General features: G+C 31.8%; 2 protein-coding genes across 2 annotated transcripts; both read left to right on the top strand.

Moving 5' to 3' along the window:
* The first annotated feature begins 7,771 nt into the window (after positions 1-7,771).
* On the top strand, positions 7,772-12,631 carry LOC113756176 (dammarenediol 12-hydroxylase-like). Its single transcript, XM_027299944.1, has 3 exons — positions 7,772-8,314; positions 10,789-10,976; positions 12,113-12,631. Exons 1-3 carry the CDS (start codon positions 7,972-7,974, stop codon positions 12,410-12,412), a joined length of 831 nt encoding a protein of 276 aa, XP_027155745.1. The 5' UTR covers positions 7,772-7,971; the 3' UTR covers positions 12,413-12,631.
* A 7,971-nt stretch (positions 12,632-20,602) lies between these two features.
* Positions 20,603-22,438, top strand: LOC113756174 (cytochrome P450 76C3-like). Its single transcript, XM_027299942.1, has 2 exons — positions 20,603-21,487; positions 21,830-22,438. Exons 1-2 carry the CDS (start codon positions 20,603-20,605, stop codon positions 22,436-22,438), a joined length of 1,494 nt encoding a protein of 497 aa, XP_027155743.1.
* Positions 22,439-24,586: the final 2,148 nt, after the last annotated feature.

Below are 24,586 nucleotides of genomic sequence, written 5' to 3'. Positions count from 1 at the left end.
TTTATGCCTACACTACATATAGCCTCTAATATATTGATTTCAAGCATCAAATTCATAGTTAGGCATTTTCAGTGCAAGCGGTTGGTACATTAAAGCATCGATTTGAGTTTACAACCTCCTCTTGATTATCAGGTACGTCTTCTTTCAATACATATTTAAAAAAAAAAGGCATGTTGATCTTCAATTGTAAGAGTTTAGTAACATATCTTGAATTGTGTTTTTTTTTGTCTTTTTTTTGTATGAAGACATAGGAATTGATTTAACATACACATTTTCAATCCCAAAATGTAATTGATTTAATGTTATATATTTTAATTGGTTCAAAGACCACTTTGGGTAAAATAATTTTTTTACTGTCCCAAGTAGATAACTCTAAATAATTGAGTGACAAAATTATGCCACCTACTCTTTGTAAGCAGAACATGACAAAACGAGCAAGATCCATTGAAAATTTGTCAAATGGAATTTCCATCGAATTTCTTTAATTGGTCACATGCATCGAATCAGAAATAAGTTTTAAGGGAATCGCACATGCAGTCATGCACGCGTCAATACATTGAAATGGGTGCACCCGTTCTGTGGATAGCTTTGGAGTCTTTCTTTTGACTGATTAATGCGAGGATCAATCTCATGACATTGACTAAAACGGAATCCTATTGGGCCGTTTCGAATGCATGATAATTTTCATTTTTTAAACATGTCAAAAAAATGAGAACAAACAATTGCTGAAAGATTCAAGTTTACAAGATGAATGAAAAGTTTAAAAAGGATGCAACTATGCTAAGTAAAAACTTCGGTAGACGGACAACTTCCTTGACTAATGAAGTTTTGCGTGGATTGCCATTTTTTTTTTCAAAAATTACGCATGTTTTTCGGAAATATTTTTTAATCAAATTTTCACCTCATATATATAAATTTTCATGGGTTTTGTTGTCTAGAATTTTTGTAATGAAATTGTTTTCAGCGAGCCAAAAGATTCTTTTTTTAAAAAAATAGGTTTATCTTTAGATGTAAGAATTTTATGGAAATAAATGTTATTGTTGATTACGTCCCATGTTGTTCTTAAATTTTTAATAATCAATTGACTAAGACATTTCTTCATGAAATTTGTGTCTTTAGCTATTATTACTGTTAGTTACTTTAGTTGAATTTTTTTTGCTGTGTCTGACACTGCTGTTAAATATTCATATTATAAGCATTTGGTCTATGCCTCTTGAGTGATCATGAACTCAAAGGGGAAAATTTATTTTGGTTCCTTTTGCGAAATTTATGTATGTTGGTGTTCAAGGGTCAACGCAACAAGATTTTCATGGGCATAATATATAGTCAACTAAGTCTTCAAATACAATTTACTATAAAATTATTACCCACTTTAATACATCAAATACCATAAATAGTGTGACTAATTAAATCCTGTTTTGCTATCATGCAGTAATAATGGAAAATCAATAAATGCTGAGTTGCACGGACAAATCGATGAGAATATTCAAACAGAAAAAAAAAAAGTTTATGAAGAGTAGAATATTATTTGATACTATTTACTGCACTTTTCATTTATTTTCAAGTTTTTGAATGTTACGGTATTGTTGAATGTTATTTTTTCCATTTTTGAATTATTATTCACTGAATTAGATGTTCAAATTTATACTATAAGAATAATTTATATAAGTTTGTATACTTTACATAGTAATATACTTAAGACAAGTTATAATAGATTATACATTGAATCTGTATTTTATATTGACATTTTTATAAAATTATCTAACTATTTTATTTTTTTCAATGATTCATGTTCAACGAACGGGTACAAAGCTAGTTATAGGAAAAGGAGCAAAACGTGATTAAAAGTGATAATTTTTTAATTAATTTGATGGTGGTACGTTCGGGACCTACATTCAAGGCTAGAAAGTCGGAATTGATATTGGGTAGTCTCCCAATCTAAGTCAACTTCCTAATTTGTTAGCTGCCAGGACTCTCCTTATTTCGAGGATCATTCTCAAAGAAACGAAAAGTTGGAGGAAATTGATTTGTAATAGGAATCTTTTTAGGAGTCGGATTGGAATTAGATTACCAATCAATTAGGAGAAAAAGTAGGGAGGAATCGGCTGAGCATATCAATTCATTATCTCTTTTGCTATAGACAAAAAAGGGGATAGACGGATAGTTACTATTGTTCTTATTCCTCTTTTCTTGTTGGCCGATTAGAGGAGGAACAATTCGGCTGGAACTCTTGTCTTTGTATTTTTCTTTTTAGCCGACTTTTGGGAGGAAAAACGATGGAAAAGCTTGGAACAATTATTTGCATGGCTTGTTCTCCACTAATGGAAAACTAATTTTATACTTCTAGTCAAGGGGACAACTGAAGATTTGGTTCAACAATAACGGTGAGATCTAAATTATTTTAACTGCTTCCTCCATTTATTGGTATTCGTATGTTTTCTGCTTTAATTGTTGTTATAGCTATCGTGTATGATTGAATAGATGCGCAATATTTAATTATTCACATAGGCTATTTTGCTAATTGGGGGTAGTTGAATCTGTAATTGTTCGATTACTTCCGTCCTGGTAGCAACTGACGTAATTGGATTTATGTCAAGAAAACATACGATCTAACTTAAACAAATCCTCGTAGCGTGTTTGTTAGTTAGGATTGGGCTTTTCTAAATCTTAATGCAAACCAGAAATTAAATCCTACGGTCGTACCTAGAGTTGTTTCCGAGTTAGAGAAATAGTTAACGGTCGTACCTTAACTATTGAGAAATTAAGGAAAGGCTGGTTGTTTATCGCGTGTATGACAACTATAACTAATTTATTAATATTTGCTGGAATTATATTTGAATCGATGATCAGTTGCATGAACCATTTCTGAAGTGTATCCTTGGCTAGAGTTTCCCTGATTATTTCTCCCAATTAATTATTTTGCACATTTAATTTATTTAGTTAGCAATTCATTAGCATTTAATCCTAAAACCCCCCATACTTTGAACTCTAGAAGAAACGAATTATCCCTAGTCCCTGTGGATTCGACCCTACTCACCGCTGTATACAAAATCTGTATTTCTCTTGAGTAGGTAATTATTATTGCACAGGTTCGGCACCTGCTACACTACAATATTATCGTGCGCCAAATAATATAACAAGTATAATAATCGTATCAAACCAAATGAAAATACAATCGCATTGGCCTCCTATCCAAGTGATAACTTTTTTAGATTTTAGGTTTTATATCTATATTATTTATTGAGATGTACAAATGTAAGAAAATATTGAACAAAAAAAATGATGGATGACCTATGATGACATAAGAAAAACTATTTGAGTATTGCATATGCCACATAGTTTAAAAATAAACTCATAAATCATGCCTGCCTAAATATTTGCAAGCATTTAGGGCATAAAAGAACTATGGAATAAAATTGCACCAACATTATTATGCTCATATATAGAATACTTAAGCATATCCTTTTCAAGCAAATCAATACTTACAAGTCGATTCACAATTTACAGGAAAGTGTCAATGTAGCCAAATATCAACTAGAAATCGCAAACTTATGGACATAATAAAGTATGAATTATCATTCACCAATCTTCTAAGAATCTTCAACACTTGCACAATAGGACCACCCAATGGGTTTGGGTGCCCTGGATCAAATTGTCAATCTTGCTTGGTAGCCGTCGCTTCACCCAATTGTTACTTCATGAAACCTGGCTAAATCTAACTGGATAGCCAACGACGACTTGCTTGTAAATAGTTTATGGAGGTTTTCTGCATTTAATCCTATCCTTTTCAAGCAAATTAATTATTCCAAATCCATTGACATTTTGTAGGTAGGAAAATGTCAATGTAGCCAAATATCAATCAGAAATCGCAAACATATGGACATAATAAAATATAAATCACCATCTACTAATCTATCCAAAATCTTCAACATTTGTGTAATGGAAAATAAGAGGAACCATTCAATAGGTTTGGACCAAATTGCCAATATTGCTTCTATGAGTTGTCACTTCATTCATGAAATTGGCTCCATGTCAAAGAATAACCAAGATCAGTTACATCATAAAACAACGACTTGACTCGCGAGTCATGATATTATTGCTTGGTAGCCGTTGCTTCTCCCAGTTGTTACTTCATGAAACCTGGCTGAATGTAATAGCCAACGACAGCTTAGACTTGACTCAAGAGTCAAGAAACCACTTTTTACTTCATGAAACCATCCAACGACGACTTGGACTAAGTCGTTATGGACAAGTTATGTACATAATTAAGTAGTTGTGCTTTCTTTCTTCAAAAAAAAAAAAAAATATTCTCCTTATCTTCCACAAAAGACATCCCAAGTAGACTCCCAAGTCTTCGGAGATGACAGTCCAGACAGGTATACATGGCAACAAAGTCAAGGCAATTTGAGATCAATTATGCTGACACTGGCTACCCTTTTGGCTGCCCTAAAGCTATGGTTACTATTGATGCGTAGCTAATGCGTATAAAAGTTGATATACAATTGTATTAGTATGACTATTCTAATTAATTTCTTAGCAGATGTTAAAAAAAAAAAAAAAAAAAAGAAAAGAATGTCTTAAGATCTAAAATCAAATTGAAAGAAAGAAGGAAACAATCACAAAGGAGGATGTGACCAGTGAAGAGAAAGAAAAACAAAAATAAGAAGATTCCATGTTTTTTATTTGTGTGAATAAAGAAAAAGGAAGCAAACAATAAAAACTAAAAATAAAAAGAGGATGAAGTGAAGAACGAGAGAAATTAGAAAAAGGAGACGAAGAAGATAAAAACAGAGAAGGAACTCTATGCAAATAGCATAAAAGGAGGAATTGAACGCTGATACTCTTAACTTTTGTGATATATCATTTTGACCCTTGGACATATTGGGCAATAAAAAATGCCCTTATGCATTTTCCAAAACTTTAATCGTAGCCTTAAATTTTACATTTCCATAAATAGTTCAAGGCGGATTTAACACTAGGCTCATCAATTGCAGGGGTTTCGAATTGTAGAAAATGAAGAGCAAAAATGAAGAGACAATATTTATGATGATATTAGTAACATATCTACAGATATTATTGCATGTCAACTAAATAATTTATAATCAACAGATTTATTCCATCGGGGTTTATGGCATCCTCTGACCCCTAAACTTGGCAACCGTTAACTTTTGCAATCAAAGAAGTACTAATAGATTATAGTAATATCATGAATTTAACGATGATAGTTTATACACTGTCAATAAGATTTACTCGATAGCTATTGTGAGCACAAAAATAAATTCGTAGCAGCAATTGGGTATCGTGTATAATAAACATATAAAGATTATGCATGTTTGCTTGAACTTTGCTCTGGAGACTACCGTTTTCAGCTCTGCTGATAAAAACTAGTACATCTTAATTTCAACATGTTTAAGGAAATTCGCTGCTACAAAGAAACTAGAGACTAGAAACCATACCCACCTGTTAGTCCGCTTAATTTTATTTCAGCATCTTTCGTGTAATTAAAAAAGAAAGAAAGAAAGAAAAAAGAAACCAAACCCATGTATTGAAAAATCTTATGGGTTTCGCCAATTCTGGAAGTATTGCAAGGGGTTCAGATGGTGCCTCGAGTGGAATATTATTATTGTCTCCCCATGATTATAGCAAATGAAATTTGTTTTATGGGCAAAGGAATAAAATAAGTGGGAATTGGATGATACTCTAGTTCTTCTAGCCAAGCAATTTGTAATGGAATCTCTGTTGTCCACCACGCAAGCCCAACTCCGCCTCGGGTACAAAACCAGAAGGAAGCTGACATATCAATGCTTAAAAAACAGAACTTTGAGATCATGGATTGGTCGATGATTAGGTTGCGGTTGTTAGGTGCTGAAAGGCAATTGCCCAGATCTTTAATGCTCGAGATGCATTGTAGAAACTCTCCGGGAAAAAAAGCAAATAAAAATTGACTTGTACTAGAATGCTGCTACTATTGTATAGTTTAAAGATTTTGTGGATAATTAGTTGCATAGAGAAAAGTGTAGGAATTGAACTTGGGAAAGCGGGTAACAGCTCTTGTCCGTTTCGGGTTGCGGTGGTTACTAAACATCCTAAAAGTATTTCTAGCAATTAAAAGCATTTTGTTTTTGTAAACGTACCGCAAAGTCAAACTGGTCTTAACCAAGAACAATGGCCATTTTCGTCCATTTATTTTTTACCCAAACGTTTATTTAAGAGATAAATAATACACCATTTCTATACAAAAATATGTATTTCGTTGAATCAAATACACCATTTCAACATTGAGTCAACCGTTGTTTCCCCTCTCAATCTTTAGATTTATAACTTGCTTTTCAGTAAGATTTTGCCTTTAAGAAGCTTCTCACTCTTGTGCTTAACTAAAGAAAGAAACATTCTGAATGATTAATTTACTTTGTTTTGAAAGGTCTGTCTAATGGATGTCAAGGTTAGGGGTTGTAAGTGCTTCAGTGTACAATTCAATATCACTGAGGCAAATTTATTTTTTTTCAGATATAATTAACAATAGTACACAATGTTAAAGATATGTATATGGTACGCCGAAAAAGCATTGATCCAGTGATTAAAATTAAAGTCCCAAGATTTAAATGTTCTAGGCTCAAAAATTTCTTTCTCCTCCCGGTTCTTAAATTCATATATATTTCCCCTCCTACAAAAAAATTTTTAAAAAAAAAGTACAACAGACGTGTCAATCTTTTCAAAATTATAAAGAGTATCAAGGACAATAATAATGTTCAAGCAATATATGATTCCTGCTTTTAATGTACTAAACAACAGTAGTTCTTAAAAATTTGATTCAAATAAAAATGATTCATTCATTTGTTTTTACGTGGAAAAAGTTTGAAGATTCTTATTTTGTTTTTAAATAATATTATTGAATTTTAATTTTGGATGTCTTCATGTTTAAAATAAGTGATAAATCTAGTTACTTCATAAGCGACAGAAGGAAATATAAGAAATTTCAAGTGGTGGTAATGCAAGACGAAATAAAAGTTTTAAAGTTTTTCAAGCCATCTTTAAAGACTCGTCAAAGTTGAGGGGAGCAATTGCGGATCCCCAACTCAACATGGCTCCGCCCATGGCTACCATCGACAAACTTCTTTTTTTATTTTTATTTTTTTCCTTCTTTTGGTTAAAAGAAAAGAAAAATCCATTACACACGTAACTCTCTCTGCGACCACTATAAAGCACTGCAGCGTGCAAAAGAACCTTCATCCCCAGAGCTCTGCCGGGTTTATCCATTCAGTTTTTCTTTGTTGACCTAATCTTCAATACCCATATTATACTTTAAAAGAAAAAAGCCCCAATTCCTCTGACATGCTGATGGATTTCTTACAATTTCTGCTGCTTCTTCTATCTCTAATTCCTGCAGCATATCTATGCCTGCACAAGCTTGCTATGAGAAAGAAGTCCCACAATGTAACAACCGAGTCTGGGACTCGACAGCCAATGCTTCCACCAGGCACTCTGGGTTGGCCCCTAATTGGTGAGACTTATGATTATTACTCGAAACGTCGAGAAAATCTGACATATAAGTTTTTAACAGAAAGGTGGAATAAGTATTCGTCCAGCATTTTCAGGACTTCATTGATCGGAAAGACCATGGTGATATTTTCCAATGTTGAGGGGAACAAGTTTCTGTTCTCAAATGAGAAAAAGTTGGTCCAAGTATGGTGGCCGACTACACTGGACACAATTTTCCCGAAGACCGATAAGAAGCCTAGCGCAGTGCAATCACACACTCTACGTAATCTTCTTCGCTGGATTCTAAAGATAGATGGACTTCGAGAATATATTTCAATCATAGATGAGGTAACCAGACAGCATTTGCAAACAGACTGGAATTGCAAACAAGTGAGCGTTTGTGATGTGACAAAGAGGTACTTGTTCACCTTGTCCAGTAATATATTCTTGGGCATCAATGATCCAGGAAAAATTGAGAGATTGGCGAAAAACATGAAGGACATAGAAGAAGGTTTTTTTTCAATGCCAATAAATTTGCCAGGAACGGCTTTGAATCGAGCCATCAAAGCGGCCAAGCTTATTAGTAAAGAACTTATGGCAACAATTAGACAAAGAAGGATTGATCTTCAAGGGCATGATTTGTCTTCAAGGAAGGATTTCATGTCAACCATGCTTCTGGCAAAAGATGAAAATGGTCAGGCATTTTGTGACGAAGACGTTGCTAGCCATTTGGCTGGCTTGTTACTGGCAAGTTTCTCAACCATGCATAGCACAATTACTAGCATCATGAAGTATCTTGCAGAGCTTCCGGATGTGTACGATTCTGTCTTTAGAGGTAAGTTCGATAGTTAGTTGGGTTATTATCACTTTACCCCCTTAACGTTTGGTGTCACTGTCAATTTCCCCCTTAACGTTATCTTTTAGTCACTTTACCCCCAAAACTAACAATCAAACTTAACAGAGTTTGTTAATTAAAGTGAAAAGACATGTTTAACCCTTAAAATTATTATCACTTTACCTCCATAAACTATAGTCTCATTATCAATTTACCCCCTAGAGTTATTTTTTAGGCAATTTATCCTACCATTAAACCAACTTAGCAAGTTAAAAAACTTTAGAAGAAAATACCCTCTCTTTGCATAATAAAAATAATAAAAAATTTAGAGTGACTCTTCTCCTTTTTAGTATCAAGAAAAAAAGTCAAAGTATTAATTTCTTTCTTCTTGACAATCTTATTAATATCAAAAAAGAATAGAAAGATGGAGAGGGGAGAGGGAGAGAGCTCAATTCTTTTTTTTAAAAATTACAAATAAGAAAGAATTAAATACTTTTATTATTTTAAAATTATTTCACTTTTCTGTTTACTACCAAATTTCAATCCTAATCCCAACAACCTTAATGTAATACAATAATGTTAGACTTTTCTTTATTTTTTTCTTTGCAAAATCTAATTTTCTTTCTTCTTCTTTTGTATTTTTTTCTTTTCCTAGTATTAATAAGTGTGAAAAAAAGAAATTTGAGAAAACCCTTTTATTTTTATGTTTTTCGATCTCTTAAAGTGAAAAAAAAGGAAGAATAACCATTCCAATTTTTTTATTTTTAATTATATATAAAAAAGGGTAAATATATTTAAAATTTTTTGACCATACTAGTTAGATTAACGATGAAGTAAAATGCCTAAAAAATAATGTTAGGAACTAAAATGATTGTATCACTATAATCTAAATGAATAAAGTGATAATAACAATGTAGTAATGCTATAAAATAAAAGGGTATTTTTGTCCAAAATTTCTTAACATGTGAGTTGAATTACTTATAAGGGTAAAGTGATTAAAAGATAACGTTAGGGAGGTAAACTGATAATAGTGATATAGTTTAAGGGGGTAAAGTGATAATAACCCTAGTTAATTATTCCAGTAATCTTGTATGCATTATTCCACGGAGCCTTGCTAATTAGACTCTGTTTAGTCACATATATAATTTACACTCAATTTGCCATTTGCTCGTACACGTTAACATTTAGAACCCCTTCTATTTAGACATTTTCTTGATTTGAATTCACTTTCATACTAAATTAAAATCTGAAACCCGTCTTCATTAGAATGCCAGACTTTCATAATGAATCAACACTGAGACCTATCGGCCAGTGCTCATCGGCACATGTTACCCGAAACCATGTTTAGTTTAGGGTAAATTACGTATGATTCCACTGAAGTTTTGCATAATGTTAGATGAACCCCCTACAATTTAAAAACAGCAATGGTTGTATGTAAAGTGAAAAAATGGACGGAATGTATAATTAGTTATAGTGATTAGACCACACACGCTCTAAAAATGTTTGTGATGAAATCCTAATATCCACTTAATCCCCTATAATTTGCATAAATATCAAATTTACCCCCTGTAATTTTTGCATTTATCCACATCATCTCCCTACAATTTTATACAAGATGGTTAAGTCGTCATTTGATTTAGAAATTAAGTAAGGGCAATTTCTAGTTTACATGAAATCATAGGGGGTGAAAACATTAGGGGGATTATGTGGCAATAAATGAAACCATAGAGGGGTTATTAGTAATTTACCCTTTATTTTATTTTAATCTCAATTTGGCATTCTTTGCTTAGCAGGATGGCTGTATATACTAAAAAGATGACGAAATACAAAATTATAGAAGTCGAATGAAGGTCATCAAACTAGACCTGACCAGCCAAGACCCCCCATTTTATGCTGGGAAATTCATAAAATTCTGGCCATCCTGCAAAATAGTTTTAAGCTACAGAAGGAAAGGATATGGCAACATGAATATGTAGTAAAGTTATTGAACCCGCAACTGATGCTCTTTATTGATATGCCTATGTAACTTTTGGTTATTCGTGAGGACTTATTCAGCATAAGCATTGTAAAATCGTATTTTGTTTTGCTAAGCATTAACGTATCAAACATTATAGCAATAAATAAAGTAGATGAGCAGGAGGAATATAGAAGACAAGACATTTCGGATTTTGAATATGCTTGATAAGCATGTTGGATAGTTTCCTGCTTGATAATTTCTTGTTTCATGTCAAACAAACATGTTTGATAATTTCATATACTCAAATAATTAACCCAAACTTCTTTTGTTTTATTAAATTTACTTATTTAGTGTAGAGTAGTTGTTTGACAGTGAACCAGAGGGAGTCTTGATTGTGTAAAGGCAACTCAATATTAGAAGCAGAAGCGTTCTTTTTTTTATTTGATTGGTAACAATATCTTCTTCCACATAAATTTATATGTGTCACATATCCTTCCTCTATGCTTGGTGCCTACAGAACAAAATGAAATTTTAGATGTAAAGCCAAAAGGAGACCACCTTACTTGGGAGGATATACAGAAGATGAAGTACTCTTGGAGCGTTGCTAGTGAAGTCTTGAGGATATCGACACCAGGGTTTGGAGGGTTTAGAGAGGCTATCACTGATTTCACCTATGAAGGGTTCACAGTACCAAAAGGCTCCAAGGTAAACTCGATTAATTATACCTCTTGCAATATTTTGAAAACCGGACCGGACTGGACGGTTGAACCGCGAACCGGCCATGGCACCGGTCCGGTTCTATGTCATGTTTGACTTTGTCTGAAAACCGGTCAAAAATAGGTCGAACCGTGAAAACCGTCGAACCGGTGGTTTTTCGGTTTTCAACTTTCCCTCTTTTTTTTTTTTTTTTTTTTTTTTTTTTTTGCAAAATGCAGCTATCAAGAATCGAACTTAAGACCTTTGTAATAGAAGACCAATGTATTAACCGTTGCACCATCATATCTTATTAGTTTTTTTTTATAACTTATTTATATAAAACAAACACTTATATATATTTTTTCTATTTTTTTTACAAAATCTCATCCTCTCATGACTCTTTCTTTTTAATCTTCAATTCTCTCTCTCTCTCTATCCTCTTTTTTTTTGTCACTCCTTTTTTAATCAAACCTCTTTATTTTTAATTTATTGATGTTTTCTTCCATCTTTTAATTTTATTTTTGTCCATTAATTGAAAAAAGTTAAAAAATAATTATTTTTCTTTAATCCAAATTATTTAATGCCACAACCACTCACTTTTATCTCATTTTTTGTTTCTTATCAAGTTTACATTTCTATTTTCGAATCTCTCGCTTCCTTCGAACTCCAAACTTCCTTTTTTAAATTGCAATCTCTAAATTCCAAAACATAAATTAAAATTTAAGTTCACAATATCTAAATTCTCATAGACGTGAATTTTGTATAATTTCAAAATATTGTGATATTTTTGGATTGGATTTAGATATAATTGAAATTGAGATGAAATTTATTTATTTTAACTTATAATTTAAAAAATTTATTTTTAAAAATCCAAGTTATTAAAAAATAGTAAACTTTTCATCATATAAAGTATTAAATTAGTCCATTACATGTCTTATTTTGTGCATATATATATATATATATTAAATTATTTTTAAAAAAATTTATTGAACCGGGATTAAATCGGTCCGATCGATTGAACCTCGACCCTTTCATTTCACCGGTTCAATTAACGGTCCGATTTTTAAAACATTGACCTCTTGGAGTTTGTTCCACATTCGGATCTATGTAGCATAAATTTTGATGATTACACTTTACTTCAACAGATTTTCTGGACTTTTGATGCCACACACAAGAATCCAAAATACTTTCCTGATCCTGAAAAGTTTGAGCCATCAAGGTTTCAAGGAAACGGTCCAGCTCCTTATGCATTTGTGCCATTCGGGGGAGGACCACGCATGTGTCCTGGAAATGAGTATGCTCGGGTGGTGATGCTTGTTTTCATGCACAATGTGGTGACAAAGTTTAGATGGGAGAAACTGATTCCGGGCGAGAATATGATATATTATCCTGCTCCAAGGCCAGCTCGAGGGCTTCCAGTCACTCTACATCCTAACAAGCCTTGAATTCTCCTATTCATTTTTGGTTCTTTGTCAATACTTAATGGAGCTACACTGCAATCTTCCTGTCCTGTAAGTCCAATAATGCAGGAAGTGCTTGGTTTATATTCCGAAATCAAAATCTGAATCACATATAAATCATCACTATATAAAAAGTATCATGAGTTTTGGTACTTTGGAGTGTAAGTATAAGTGTCATTGTGATCGTAGTTTTTGTTATTTTAATTATGCCCTTATTAATTAATGAATAAAGTTTCATATTTGCTCTCTTTAATTTATTATGATGATTAAAATTCATTATATCACATCTATTGATTTCGAAGAAAATAATGGTTCAGCATTATTATTACTGCATAACAAGTACCGGGAATAGGCTTCTTCGAACCATGGTCCAACCCCATTGGTTAGCAAATAGTTAATTTTTGCTAACCCTGCGAATTTAGGTCATCCAACTCGAGAAGAAAAATAAAAAATTGTTCACATATCTAATTAAAAATCAAACATTTTCAGTGGCATTATCCTAATTTATTTGTCATAAAAAATGAAAAAAACAAAAGAAGTAACTAGAAATATTGATATATATATATATATATATTTATATAGTATGACAAGGTTGTGTTCGGTTGGTGCAACGTTCATCTTTACTGGTCTGGGTATGATGCGGTTCAAAGTCGAGTTAAATATGAATTATTGTTTGTGGCCCGTGGCACGTGACTATTTGTTGTTTAGCCTTGTTGCTTTCATTGTCCTAGATTCCTGGTCCCATGTTTTAAGACAAAGTGGTCCTGGATTGTACACGTCGTTGAAGTTAAATATGAATTATTATTATTTGGGGTCCACGGCGTGTGACTACTTACTATTTGTTTAATTGCTTAGCCTTGTCACTTCCATGCTCCTACTTTTTAAGGCAAAGTGGTCCTATATTATATATCTCACGTGTTTGAAACACGTAGAATTAGCTTAAAAATGCGTTAATTACAATTAATCCCCTTAAAGTATACTTTATTTTTTACTTTACCCTCCAACTTTTAATTTTGCTCACTTAACTCCTTCTAGGATAAAATTACTCTTCCATTATTTTGACTTTTCATTTACCTTTGTCATCTCTTTTGTTTCTTTTTCTTTTTCTTTTTCTTCTCTCTTTCATCCTTCCCAATAGAAAATTCCATCGAAAATTTTTATTTTGAGTTTTTAATTACATTTTATTTTAGTTTGTAATTGTGAAGGTTTAAAAGGTATCAAAAACTAATTTTGATTTTTTGTATGATGTCACGTGTCACAAATTTCAATTGATAATTATTAATTAGGTCACAATTTCATCTTATGATATTTTCTTAAGAATAAAATGAGAAACTAAAAAGGAAAGAGGAAAAATCAAAATTAAAAGAATTGAAAGGCTAAAAAAATTGTATTTTAGGAAAGTGATTTGAATATTTTTTAATCATTTAAGGAGAAGATAGATTTCTGTAATTCCTCTTTTTTAATTTCAATCATTAAGATGAAGAGTTTTGTGGGAAAGAGGAAGAATTAAAGAAAGAAGAAAGAAGCAAAGAAAATAAAATAGCACAAAAGGGGAAAGGAAAAAAGAAAAACGAAAAATAAGAGTTTAGAATAATAGAGGGATAATTTTGTCCAATGAGGGATAAAGTGAGACAAAAAAATAGTTAGGAGATAAAATGAAAAATGAGATATACTTTAAGGGGATTAATTGTGATTAAGCCTAAAAAAAAGCCCATCATGGTGGGGTAGTTGTAGGGGAAAATATCAATAAATAAGTCAGTGAATTTGTTGAGAGTTTAGGTGCATGTAACGCTGAAATAATATGTGTTTAATGTTAAAAAAAAAAAACATGTTACTTCATTTCTTATTTACAGGGGCTCAATTACATTACATGCATCCTTTGCAAGCTCATGAGCTGTAAAATGCCACCGGGGAGTGATTGCAAGGACTCGAATGCAGCTTCTATAGATGTTGCTGCAGAAGTTGAAGTCTAAAGGAAATTTAGTTTTGGCTAGAAGCTTCTATTGTCATTATAAATCTTTGACATGTGTTTGTGACCTTGTATAACTCACTACAGTTATGTATATTTTTGGTGGCTTTTAACTGAAATTGAATATAGACTTTATTTTGGTGGCATATAGATTTATATTCTGATGACCAGAATTATGTGCATTGCTAAATTATATACTACTTTAGTGATGCATAAATTATATACTAAATTTGATGGCTGATGAAATTATTCTTTATTATTGTTGTTGAATATTTTAATTTAGGGATATTGTGTGTTTGGGAATGCTTGTGTTACAGGGCAAACATTGCCAAATTTCTTAAAAAATGTTGTCCCATTAAAACTTTTTTTTTAATGATTTTAATGACGGCTGGAATGTAGGCTTTCTATTTTGCCCCTCAGTCCGCGAGAGAATTTTGTGTCATTGGTGACTCAAGCTGAAAAGGACTAAATTGGCTAGACATATACAGTCAAGGGACTAAATTAGCCCCAGTTAAAGTTTAGGGACTATTGCAGCTTTTGATAAATAGTTTAGAGGCTATTTTGGCCTTTGCTCAAATTTTATTGTTGAAGAAGACATCTTCAGTAGTGCATTTGAATTCAGTAATTCTGAACTCATGTCCATATGTTTTGCCTAAATCTACAACCGGATGACGACCCAAGTGCCCAAGCGAAAAGGCAATTAGACCACCCATTAATTCAGCAATATTTCTTGACCGAAGACTCCTATAGAAATAAGACACAAAATAATACAAAGAGTTCAACTTAAAAAAAATATATACATCTCTTCGTACTATATATACTATATAAAAGGAACCATGAGTTTGGAGTGTAAGTGAAGTGATACTAGATTTTGTTATTCCAATTGTACCCTTATTAATTGATGATTGAAGTTTCATATTATGCTCTCTTTAATTTTTTATGATGATTGTTGTGATTTTAGTTTTTATTAATCTAATTATGCCCTTATTAATTGATGATTGATGTTTCATATTATACTCTTCTTAGTTTTTAATTTATTATGATGATTAAAACTCATTACGTCATGGCTATTGATTTAAAGGAAAATAATAGTTGATGACAAGACAAAATGTTAAGAGAGACTAAGCAAGATTTGGTCTCTATTTTCTATTCGTCCAAAATACCATTCTTCCTAATAATTAGATTTATTGCATTTCAATAATAGCAATAACCACAGCAGTTATGAAAAAACTATAACCATAATTAAATTTGAATTATGAAGATAATAAACAAAATATAATACGCCAAATCAATGTGTCTTTTTGCATTCTATTTTCAATTTTTTATTTCCATTAAAAATTCTTGATTAGTCACGGCCTAATTAAATTTTTAAATCTTCAAAAATATTTGTACTTGTATCAAAACAAGGTGCTCTTAGGATAACAGAATCTTTGTCATTTATGGTTTATGTCAGATTTTGTCCAAAAAATTAAAAAATGAAAAAGCAAAAGAAAAAAAAAAGAAAAACTTAACTATCCCTACCAATAAAATTTCAGTTCTCAAAAATGAACAATTAGACAAAAAAATTTATATGTGGTGGTTGATTATACTCCATTGTTAATAGAAATAGCACACAAAATAATACAAAGAGTTCAACTTCAAAAGATATATATACATATATCTTTATTTTTTCAAAAAATAGTTCATATAACTTCATATTGAGGAAGCATGACTATATAAAAAGTGTAAATGTAAGCATTATTGTGATATTAGTTTTTGTTATTTCAATTATGCCCTTATTATTGTTGATTGAAGTTTCATATTATTCTCTTTTTAATTTATTATTATGATAAAAGTTCATTATATAATATCGATCTATTGATTTAGGAGAAAATAATGGTTCATTATTATTATTATTATTACTACTACTACTACTACTACTACTACTATATAAAAAGTACCATGAATTTTGGTACTTTGGAGTGTAAGTGTAAGCATTATTGTGATCTTAGTTTTTATTAATCCAATTATGCCCTTATTAATTGATGATTGAAGTTTTATATTATGAACTTTTTAGTTTTTAATTTATTATGATGGTTAAAATTCATTACGTCATAGCTAATGATTTAAGGGAAAATAATGGTTGATGACAAGACAAAATGTTAAGCATTAGAGACCAAATAGGATCCCGTCTTTGTTTTCTATTTTTCAAAATACCCTACTTCCTCATTATTAAATTTATTGCATTTCAATAATAGCAATAACTATAGGTCTATAGCAGTTATGAAAAAAATTATAACCTTAATTAAATTTGAACTATGAAGACAATAAAGAAAATGTAAACACTCCAAACTAATGTGTCTCTTTGCATTCTATTTTTAGTTTTTCATTTCCATTAAAAATTCTTGATTAGTCACGGCCTAATACAAAGAATATATGACTTCAATTTTTCAAAAAATAGTGCATATGACTTCAATTTTTCAAAAAATAGTGCATATGACTTCATATTGAGGAATTTCATCAGGCAATTGACAAATTCAACTTATGTAACATGATAAATAATAATCATAGTGCATTCAACCAATATTTTTGAAAAAACTTATTTTTTATTTTATTTTATTTTTATCCTCCCATCCTTCCCTACACTCTTTTCATCCCTAATTGTTAGACATGAGATTCAAATCCTAAATATGACATTAGAGATAACTATAAGCACTCTTTTGTGATCATTGGGTCAACCCCAATGGTTGGTAAACAATTAATGTTTGATTAGCGTGCAAATTTAGGTCATCCTAGCTCCAAAACAAAAAATAAAAAATTGTTCGTATATCTAATTAAAAATAAAAAATAGTTGTATTATCATAATTTATTTGTCTTGGAAAAAAGAAAAAACAAAAGAAATAATTATTATTATCAATATTGTACATACCATTCAAAATGTTGATACTGTTGTCAAATTATTTCATATTTGGTCAAATCATTATTTTCTCAAGTGTTAATTTTTCGTCTTCTTTAATTAATTGTACTTAAAATTGTTATTATAAATTGAAAGAGACCGAATGTATTCTCATTTGTTAAAAATTCTTTGGAGATTTTATATAAATTGATACAAAATTTAGTGAACCTTTTTTTCCTTTTAAAATAATGGTTTTAAGGAAAGTTAATTAAAGAAGATGAAAAATTAAATAAAAAAGAAACTAGGGAGAGAGTTGGATTGGGTGGTAAGATAGAAGGGATTATAAATAGAAGGTTATGGGTTCAAAACCTCCCACTTATTAAAAAATAAAAACAGAAATAAAAAGAAAATAAAAAATATGCAAATATTAAATTTGTTTAAAAATTTTTACAAATAAATTTTAATTTATATGAAATTTTATATTTTATGATATTATAATCACGTGCAAAGCGTATGACCTATTGCTAGTTATATCAAAAGTATACAAATTTACACCAAATGTGGTTGAATTATACAAACTAAATTGAATTAGACGGAACTCAACAGGTGAGGATGGAATCCGGTTGTAAGTTGTCAGAGGGACATTTCGTCAATTTAGTGTAATAATATTCATCCCGAAACAAGTGCACCAGCAAAACTTTTGGAAGTATAATAACATTCTTGTCGGATTAAAGAAGATGAAAAATTAAATAAAAAAGAAAATAGGGAGAGAGTTGGATTGGGTGGTAAGATAGAAGGGATTATAAGTAGAAGGTTATGGGTTCAAAACCTCCCACTTATTAAAAAATAAAAACAGAAATAAAAAGAAAATAAAAAATATGCAAATATTAAATTTGTTTAAAAATTTTTACAAATAAATTTTAATTTATATGAAATTTTATATTTTATGATATTATAATCACGTGCAAAGCGTATGACCTATTGCTAGTTATATCAAAAGTATACAAATTTACACCAAATGTGGTTGAATTATACAAACTAAATTGAATTAGACGGAACTCAACAGGTGAGGATGGAATCCGATTGTAAGTTGTCAGAGGGACATTTCGTCAATTTAGTGTAATAGTATTCATCCCGAAACAAGTGCACCAGCAAAACTTTTGGAAGTATAATAACTTTCTTGTCGGGTGTGACACCAATAATGTAACCAGCAAAAGATTTGGGGCATTTGGATGGATCCATCCATGATTGGATAGTTAACAAAATAATGTAAGATTTTATCCATCCATAATTGGATAGACCGTTCCTTTTTTGTTATCCATCCATACAGGAAGCAATCATTCCAGAGGTTAATGGTCAAGATTTGATATTAAAAAAAATGTAAGATTCAAATTTCATCTTATATATCGTTTTTCACACTATATCTGAATGTCATAAAAATTTGGGTTAATCACATTTTATCCCCTTAAAGAATACCCATTTCTCAGTTTGCCCCCTAACCTTTAATTTTGCTCACTTAACCCCCTTTAGGACAAAATTGCCCTTGCATTATTTTGACTTTTCATTTACCTTGTTTTTCTTTCTTTTATTTCTTTTTCTCTTTCTTCTTTATTTAATTCTTCCTCTTTCCCACAAAAATCTTCACCTTAATGATTGAAATTAAAAAAGAGGAATTGCAGAGATCTATCTTCTCCTTAAATGATTAAAAAAATATTCAAATCACTTTCCTAAAATACAATTTTTTTAGCCTTTCAATTCTTTTAATTTTGGGTTTTCCTCTTTCCTTTCTAGTTTCTCATTTTATTCCCAAGAAAATATCTTAAGATGAAATTGTGACCTGATTAATAATCATCAATTGAAATTTGTGACACGTGGCATCATACAAAAAATCAAAATTAGTTTTTGATGCCTTTTAAACCTTCACCCAGAAATATGCAATTACAAACTCAAAACAAAAATTTTCGTTGAAATGGAATTTCTATTGGGAAGGATGAAAGAGAGAAGAAAGAGAAAAAGAAATAAAAGAAAGGAAAACAATTTCATCTTATGATATTTTCTTGAGAATAAAATGAGAAACTAGAAAGGAAAGAGGAAAATCCAAAATTAAAAGAATTGAAAGGCTAAAAAAATTGTATTTTAGGAAAGTGATTTGAATATTTTTTTAATCATTTAAGGAGAAGATAGATCTCTGCAATTCCTCTTTTTTAATTTCAATCATTAAGGTGAAGATTTTTGTGGGAAAGAGGAAGAATTAAATAAAGAAGAAAGAGAAAAAGAAATAAAAGAAAGGAAAACAAGGTAAATGAAAAGTCAAAATAATGCAAGGGCAATTTTGTCCTAAAGGGGGTTAAGTGAGCAAAATTAAAGGTTAGGGGGTAAACTGAGAAATGGGATATTCTTTAAGGGGATAAAATGTGATTAACCCTAAAAATTTGTTCTATAATTACACATTATGTAAAGTGAGTTATATCATGTATAAATAGAATTACATTTTGTGCAAAATGGACAAACCGGTCTAGATGATTTTGCTATTGACTGTTCCTTTCCCAAATCCAACAAGTAACTATTTTACACCTGGTGTATCTTCCATCCGAAAGTTTCCTCATTTGTTGTCGTCGTTTCTGAAAGTTAGGGACTTCTTTGCCTGTACTTGGTTGATTGCACTACCACATGGGCAATTTTTTTTTGGGCAAATTTCACTTTACCCCACGTGGTTTAGTATTTTTTTACATAATCTCTTTATGATTTCAAAAGCTATACATAACCTTCTTATAGTTTGAATTAAAGTGTTAAAGTGATGGAAATGATTATTCGTAACGGAGTCATCTAAAATATTAAAATTACCCTTATGTAAAGTTGAAAATTATTTATTAACTAAGGGGGGTTATGTGTATATTTTGAAAATGATGAGGGCGTTATATGGTACAGTATTAAATCATAAGAGGGTTATATGGTAAAATATAAAAATCATACGGGTTAATGTATCATGTATTTATAACGGTAATATCGACATTTTTAGAAGTTCCGTTACGAGTGACTATTTCCATCACTTGACACTTTAATTCAAATTATGAGAGAATTATGTATAACTTTTAAAACCATAAGGGAGTTATGTAGAAAAATGCTAAACCACAGGAGAGTAAAATATAATTTGCCCCTTTTTTTTGGCTCTAAAGAATATCTTGAGGTCTTCTTTACGGGAAGAATCTGGATTAAAAGTTTGGTACGTACAATCTTCTATATATAGGGATTGAATAGGTTGCATTTTACCTCCAATATCCCACTTCCTTTCCCTATTAGCTAAAGAAGAAATAGAGAGGAAATATCAATAATGCCAACTATCCTCTGTTTTTTGCTAATAGCAATCGCAGTTTTTCTGGTTTGCGGCCGGGGTCACAAACCAAGAAAGCTTCCTCCGGGGCCTTGCCCATTACCAATCCTCGGTAATCTCTTCCAGCTTGGTGGAGAGAAACTGTACCACAGAGCAGTAACAAAACTCTCTAAAGTTTATGGACCTTTGATGTCAATCAAGCTGGGAAACCAAATGATATTTGTTGTGTCATCCCCAAATCTTGTTCGTGAAATATCTAAAAAATATGATCATACTTTCACTAGAAGACTCGATTTAGATGCGTCCCGAGCACTCGACCACCATAAGTTCTCCATTGCGTGGATACCATCAGGTAAAAAATGGAATAATATTCGTAAACTGTTCAAAGAACAAATTTTCTCCTCAGAACGACTCAATGCAAGCCAAGGGTTACGTGAAGAAAAGGTGAAACAACTTTGTGATCACGTGCATGAACATAGCATTAGTGGGCAACCACTGAACGTATGTGCTGCTGCCTTCACAACATCTCTCAATTTCCTGTCCAACACTTTATTTTCCATTGATTTTGCTCATTATGACTCTAATTCATGCAAATATCTCGAAGAAATCATATGTGGTTTGACGAATACTATGGGTAGACCAAATTTGGCGGACTTCTTTCCGGGACTCAGATTCATGGATCCCCAAGGTATTAGGCACGAGACTGAGGTTTATTTTGTGAAACTGTTTGAAGCTTTTGAAGATATCATTACTGAAAGATTACAAGCAAGAGGCACATCCCCCACTTCTGGTTCGGGAAAAAGTGACCTGTTAGAAGTTTTCCTTGATCTCTGTCAGCATCGTGAAGCAGGGTGGAGTTGCAACGACGTGAAACATTTCCTTTTGGTCAGTATATGCACTTGCATTTTCAGCAACATCACGGTATTGAATTCTTACAAGTATGCATAATTTATCTTTCCAGTAAACTAATGATTTTGATACTCCCAAAAATATTTTAGGCAATCAACTATGACTTTTGCTATAATCAAAACGACTGAAACAGCCATTTTTATGTTACAAGATTGCTCTTCTATATACAAGTTCTTTTGGTTAGTCCAAAAGAACTGAAAACGGAAAGTTGACGTGAAAAAGAATGTCCATATTCCACCAAAATGGTCATATTAAATTCAAAAGGTTAGTAGGAAGCAGAAAATAAAATGTTGATTGATAGTTAGATCTTTGCTTTAGGATTTGTTTTTTGGAGCAACAGATACAACTTCATCCACAGTGGAATGGGCAATGGTAGAATTACTAAGAAGCCCTGACAAAAAGGAAAAAGCTAGAGCAGAAATCAGGGAAGTCATTGAGCAAGGCAAATCTGTTAAAGAATCAGACATCTCAAGACTCCCTTACTTGCAGGCAGTTGTTAAAGAGACTCTTCGGTTGCACCCTCCTGCCCCCATAGTACCGCGCAAAGCTGATACAGATATTGAAGTTGACAGCTACATCTTGCCAAAAGATTCTCTAATAGTGTTCAACCTTTGGGGCATGGGTAGGGATTCAAACCTGTGGCTTAATCCTGATTCCTTTGTGCCCGAACGATTCCTGAACTCCGAAATTGATGATAAAGGCCAGCATTTTAAGCTCACTCCTTTTGGTACGGGAAGGAGAATTTGTGTTGGATATCCACTGGCTCAGCGAATGCTGCATCTTATGCTGGCTTCTCTTGTTCATAACTTTGATTGGAAGCTTGAAGAGGGGATTAAACCAGAAGATGTGGACATGAGCGAAAGGCCTGGATTGACAGTGCAGAAGGCAGTGCCTCTCATGGCTATTCCAATAAGAACCTCAATTTAATAATTTTACTGAAGTTGTACTTTCCATCCTCTCTTGTCTAACAATCAAGTATAATTATTTTCTATATCAGGGGAGTGATGGGATTTAAGCAATGACAATGGCAGTTATTTGAGATATTTTTACTGTAGCACTTTTTGTGATGTGATGTATGTGAGATAAAAAGGTAATTGGGAAGATAAAAAGGTGTATTGAAAATTGTAATGATGATATAAGTAAATATATTTGGAGAAATAATCAGCTGTCCAAACAAACCAAAGAAGGAACAAAAATATTGTGCTTTCTTTCAAAACCTTGTGCAAAATACACTTTACCTTCACGTGGTTTAATATTTTTTTTACATAACCCCCCTATAGTTTCAAAATATATATATAACCCCCTCATAATTTAGATTAAGTGTCAAAGTGATAGAATTTGCAATTTATAACAAAATCAACTAAAATATAAAAATACCTCTATATAAAGTTGAAAATTATTTATTAACCACGGGGAGTTATGTAATATATTTTGAAAATCAAGGGGTTATATAATAAATCACTAAACCATAAAGGAGGTTATATGGTAAAATATTACAACTATATGGGTTAAAGTGTCATACATATTATGTTTATATATTTTGGTCACTTCAGCCATTTTATTTTTTAAATAAGGGTAATTTTGACATTTTTATATGTTCTATTACAAATGATAATTTCGATCACTTTGACTCTTTAATCCAAACTATGAGGGGTTTATATATAATTGACAGGGTGCATTTTAATGGGGTATTTTGGGCATTATTGTACAATTATTTGACTAAATATTTTCATTACTTGGGTGGATTCTACTGATATTTTGTTTTGATGCTAACTGCAGGAATTGGTACTAAAAAGTGCTTGAAATCGACATTTTGAAGATTCGTTGCACGTGAGCCACTCAAAACAGTGGGGTCCGTTTGAGAAGCTAAAGGAACTTAATTGTAATAGATATTATTTTATTCTATTTTGAGGGAGTGTTGTTTTTAATTTTGGAAAAATAACAATTTCCGGAGGGGAAAACGTAATTTCTGGCGTGGCTTAGGTTTACGGCAGTTTTTGTTTTTGAATTGAAAAGGAGGCTGGCCGTAGCCTTTAAAAAGGGGCGAGAGACAAGAAGCCAGGGGGATTGACCTTGTATTTGTTTTTTTTTTTTCACCTCTTGTTGACTTGGGATTTCTTTGGCTTATCCCAATTGCATTGACAAAAAGTGAGAAATTAAGCAATTGAAACCTTTCTCTCGTATGCTCTGTGAGAACAAAGGAAGAAAACAAGAGCCGTCGTTGTTGACTTTGTATTCTGGCTTTTCTATCTTGTGTGAATTGATTTGAAGAAACCAAGCAAAGCAATCTCTCGTATGTTGTTTTTGTCTATGTTTTCAGAACCGGACCGGATATCGACTCGGCCGAGGTCAGGGGTCAGGGGTCAATGGGTTCGACCGGGGGTCGATAGGGGTCGAACCGGATGACGTCATAAATAAAAATTATTTAAAAATTAAATTATTGTATATAAAATATCCAATAATATATTGATATTAATAAAGGTATATTCATATATATTTGATGTTTCAAATATATTTAACAAGAAAATACAAAGAAATTAGAACAATCAAGTAACAATTTATATTATTTAATAAACATTAGCAAGTTTAGAATTAAAATTATGGATTTAATTGAAAAATAACATCAAATTTTAGGACAATATTTATAAAGTATGAAATATTTGAGATATATTAATAAGTTTTCACAATTTAGGGGGCCAAAATATAATATTAAAAAAGTTTGAACTTTTTTTATAAAAGCTCCAGTTGGACCGGTTTTTCCGGTTCTGTACCGGTCAAACCCGGTCAAACCCGTGTTTTGACCGGAGTTGACCGGGTTATGAATCTTCCAGTTTTGATGATCAACTCGGACCGGACACTTGACCGGTTCCCGGTTCAACCGGTCGGACCGGCCGGTCCGGTCCGAGTTTGAAAACACAGGTTTTTGTGAGGAAAGAAAGAGAGCAAAGAGGAGCCGCAATTGTGGACCTTTGGAATTGCTTTTCACTCTGGCCTTGACTGAAGAAAATTGAAAGTGTGCACTCTCTGTACGGTTAGCTTAGGAGAGCAATTGAAAACCAGATGTTGCTGCGATCA

This window comes from Coffea eugenioides, unplaced genomic scaffold, assembly GCF_003713205.1.
Source record: "Coffea eugenioides isolate CCC68of unplaced genomic scaffold, Ceug_1.0 ScVebR1_2032;HRSCAF=2990, whole genome shotgun sequence".
Taxonomy (NCBI): Eukaryota; Viridiplantae; Streptophyta; class Magnoliopsida; order Gentianales; family Rubiaceae; genus Coffea; species Coffea eugenioides.
The sequence above is the reverse complement of the archived record's forward strand: the minus strand, read 5'-3'. Positions and strand labels throughout refer to the sequence as shown.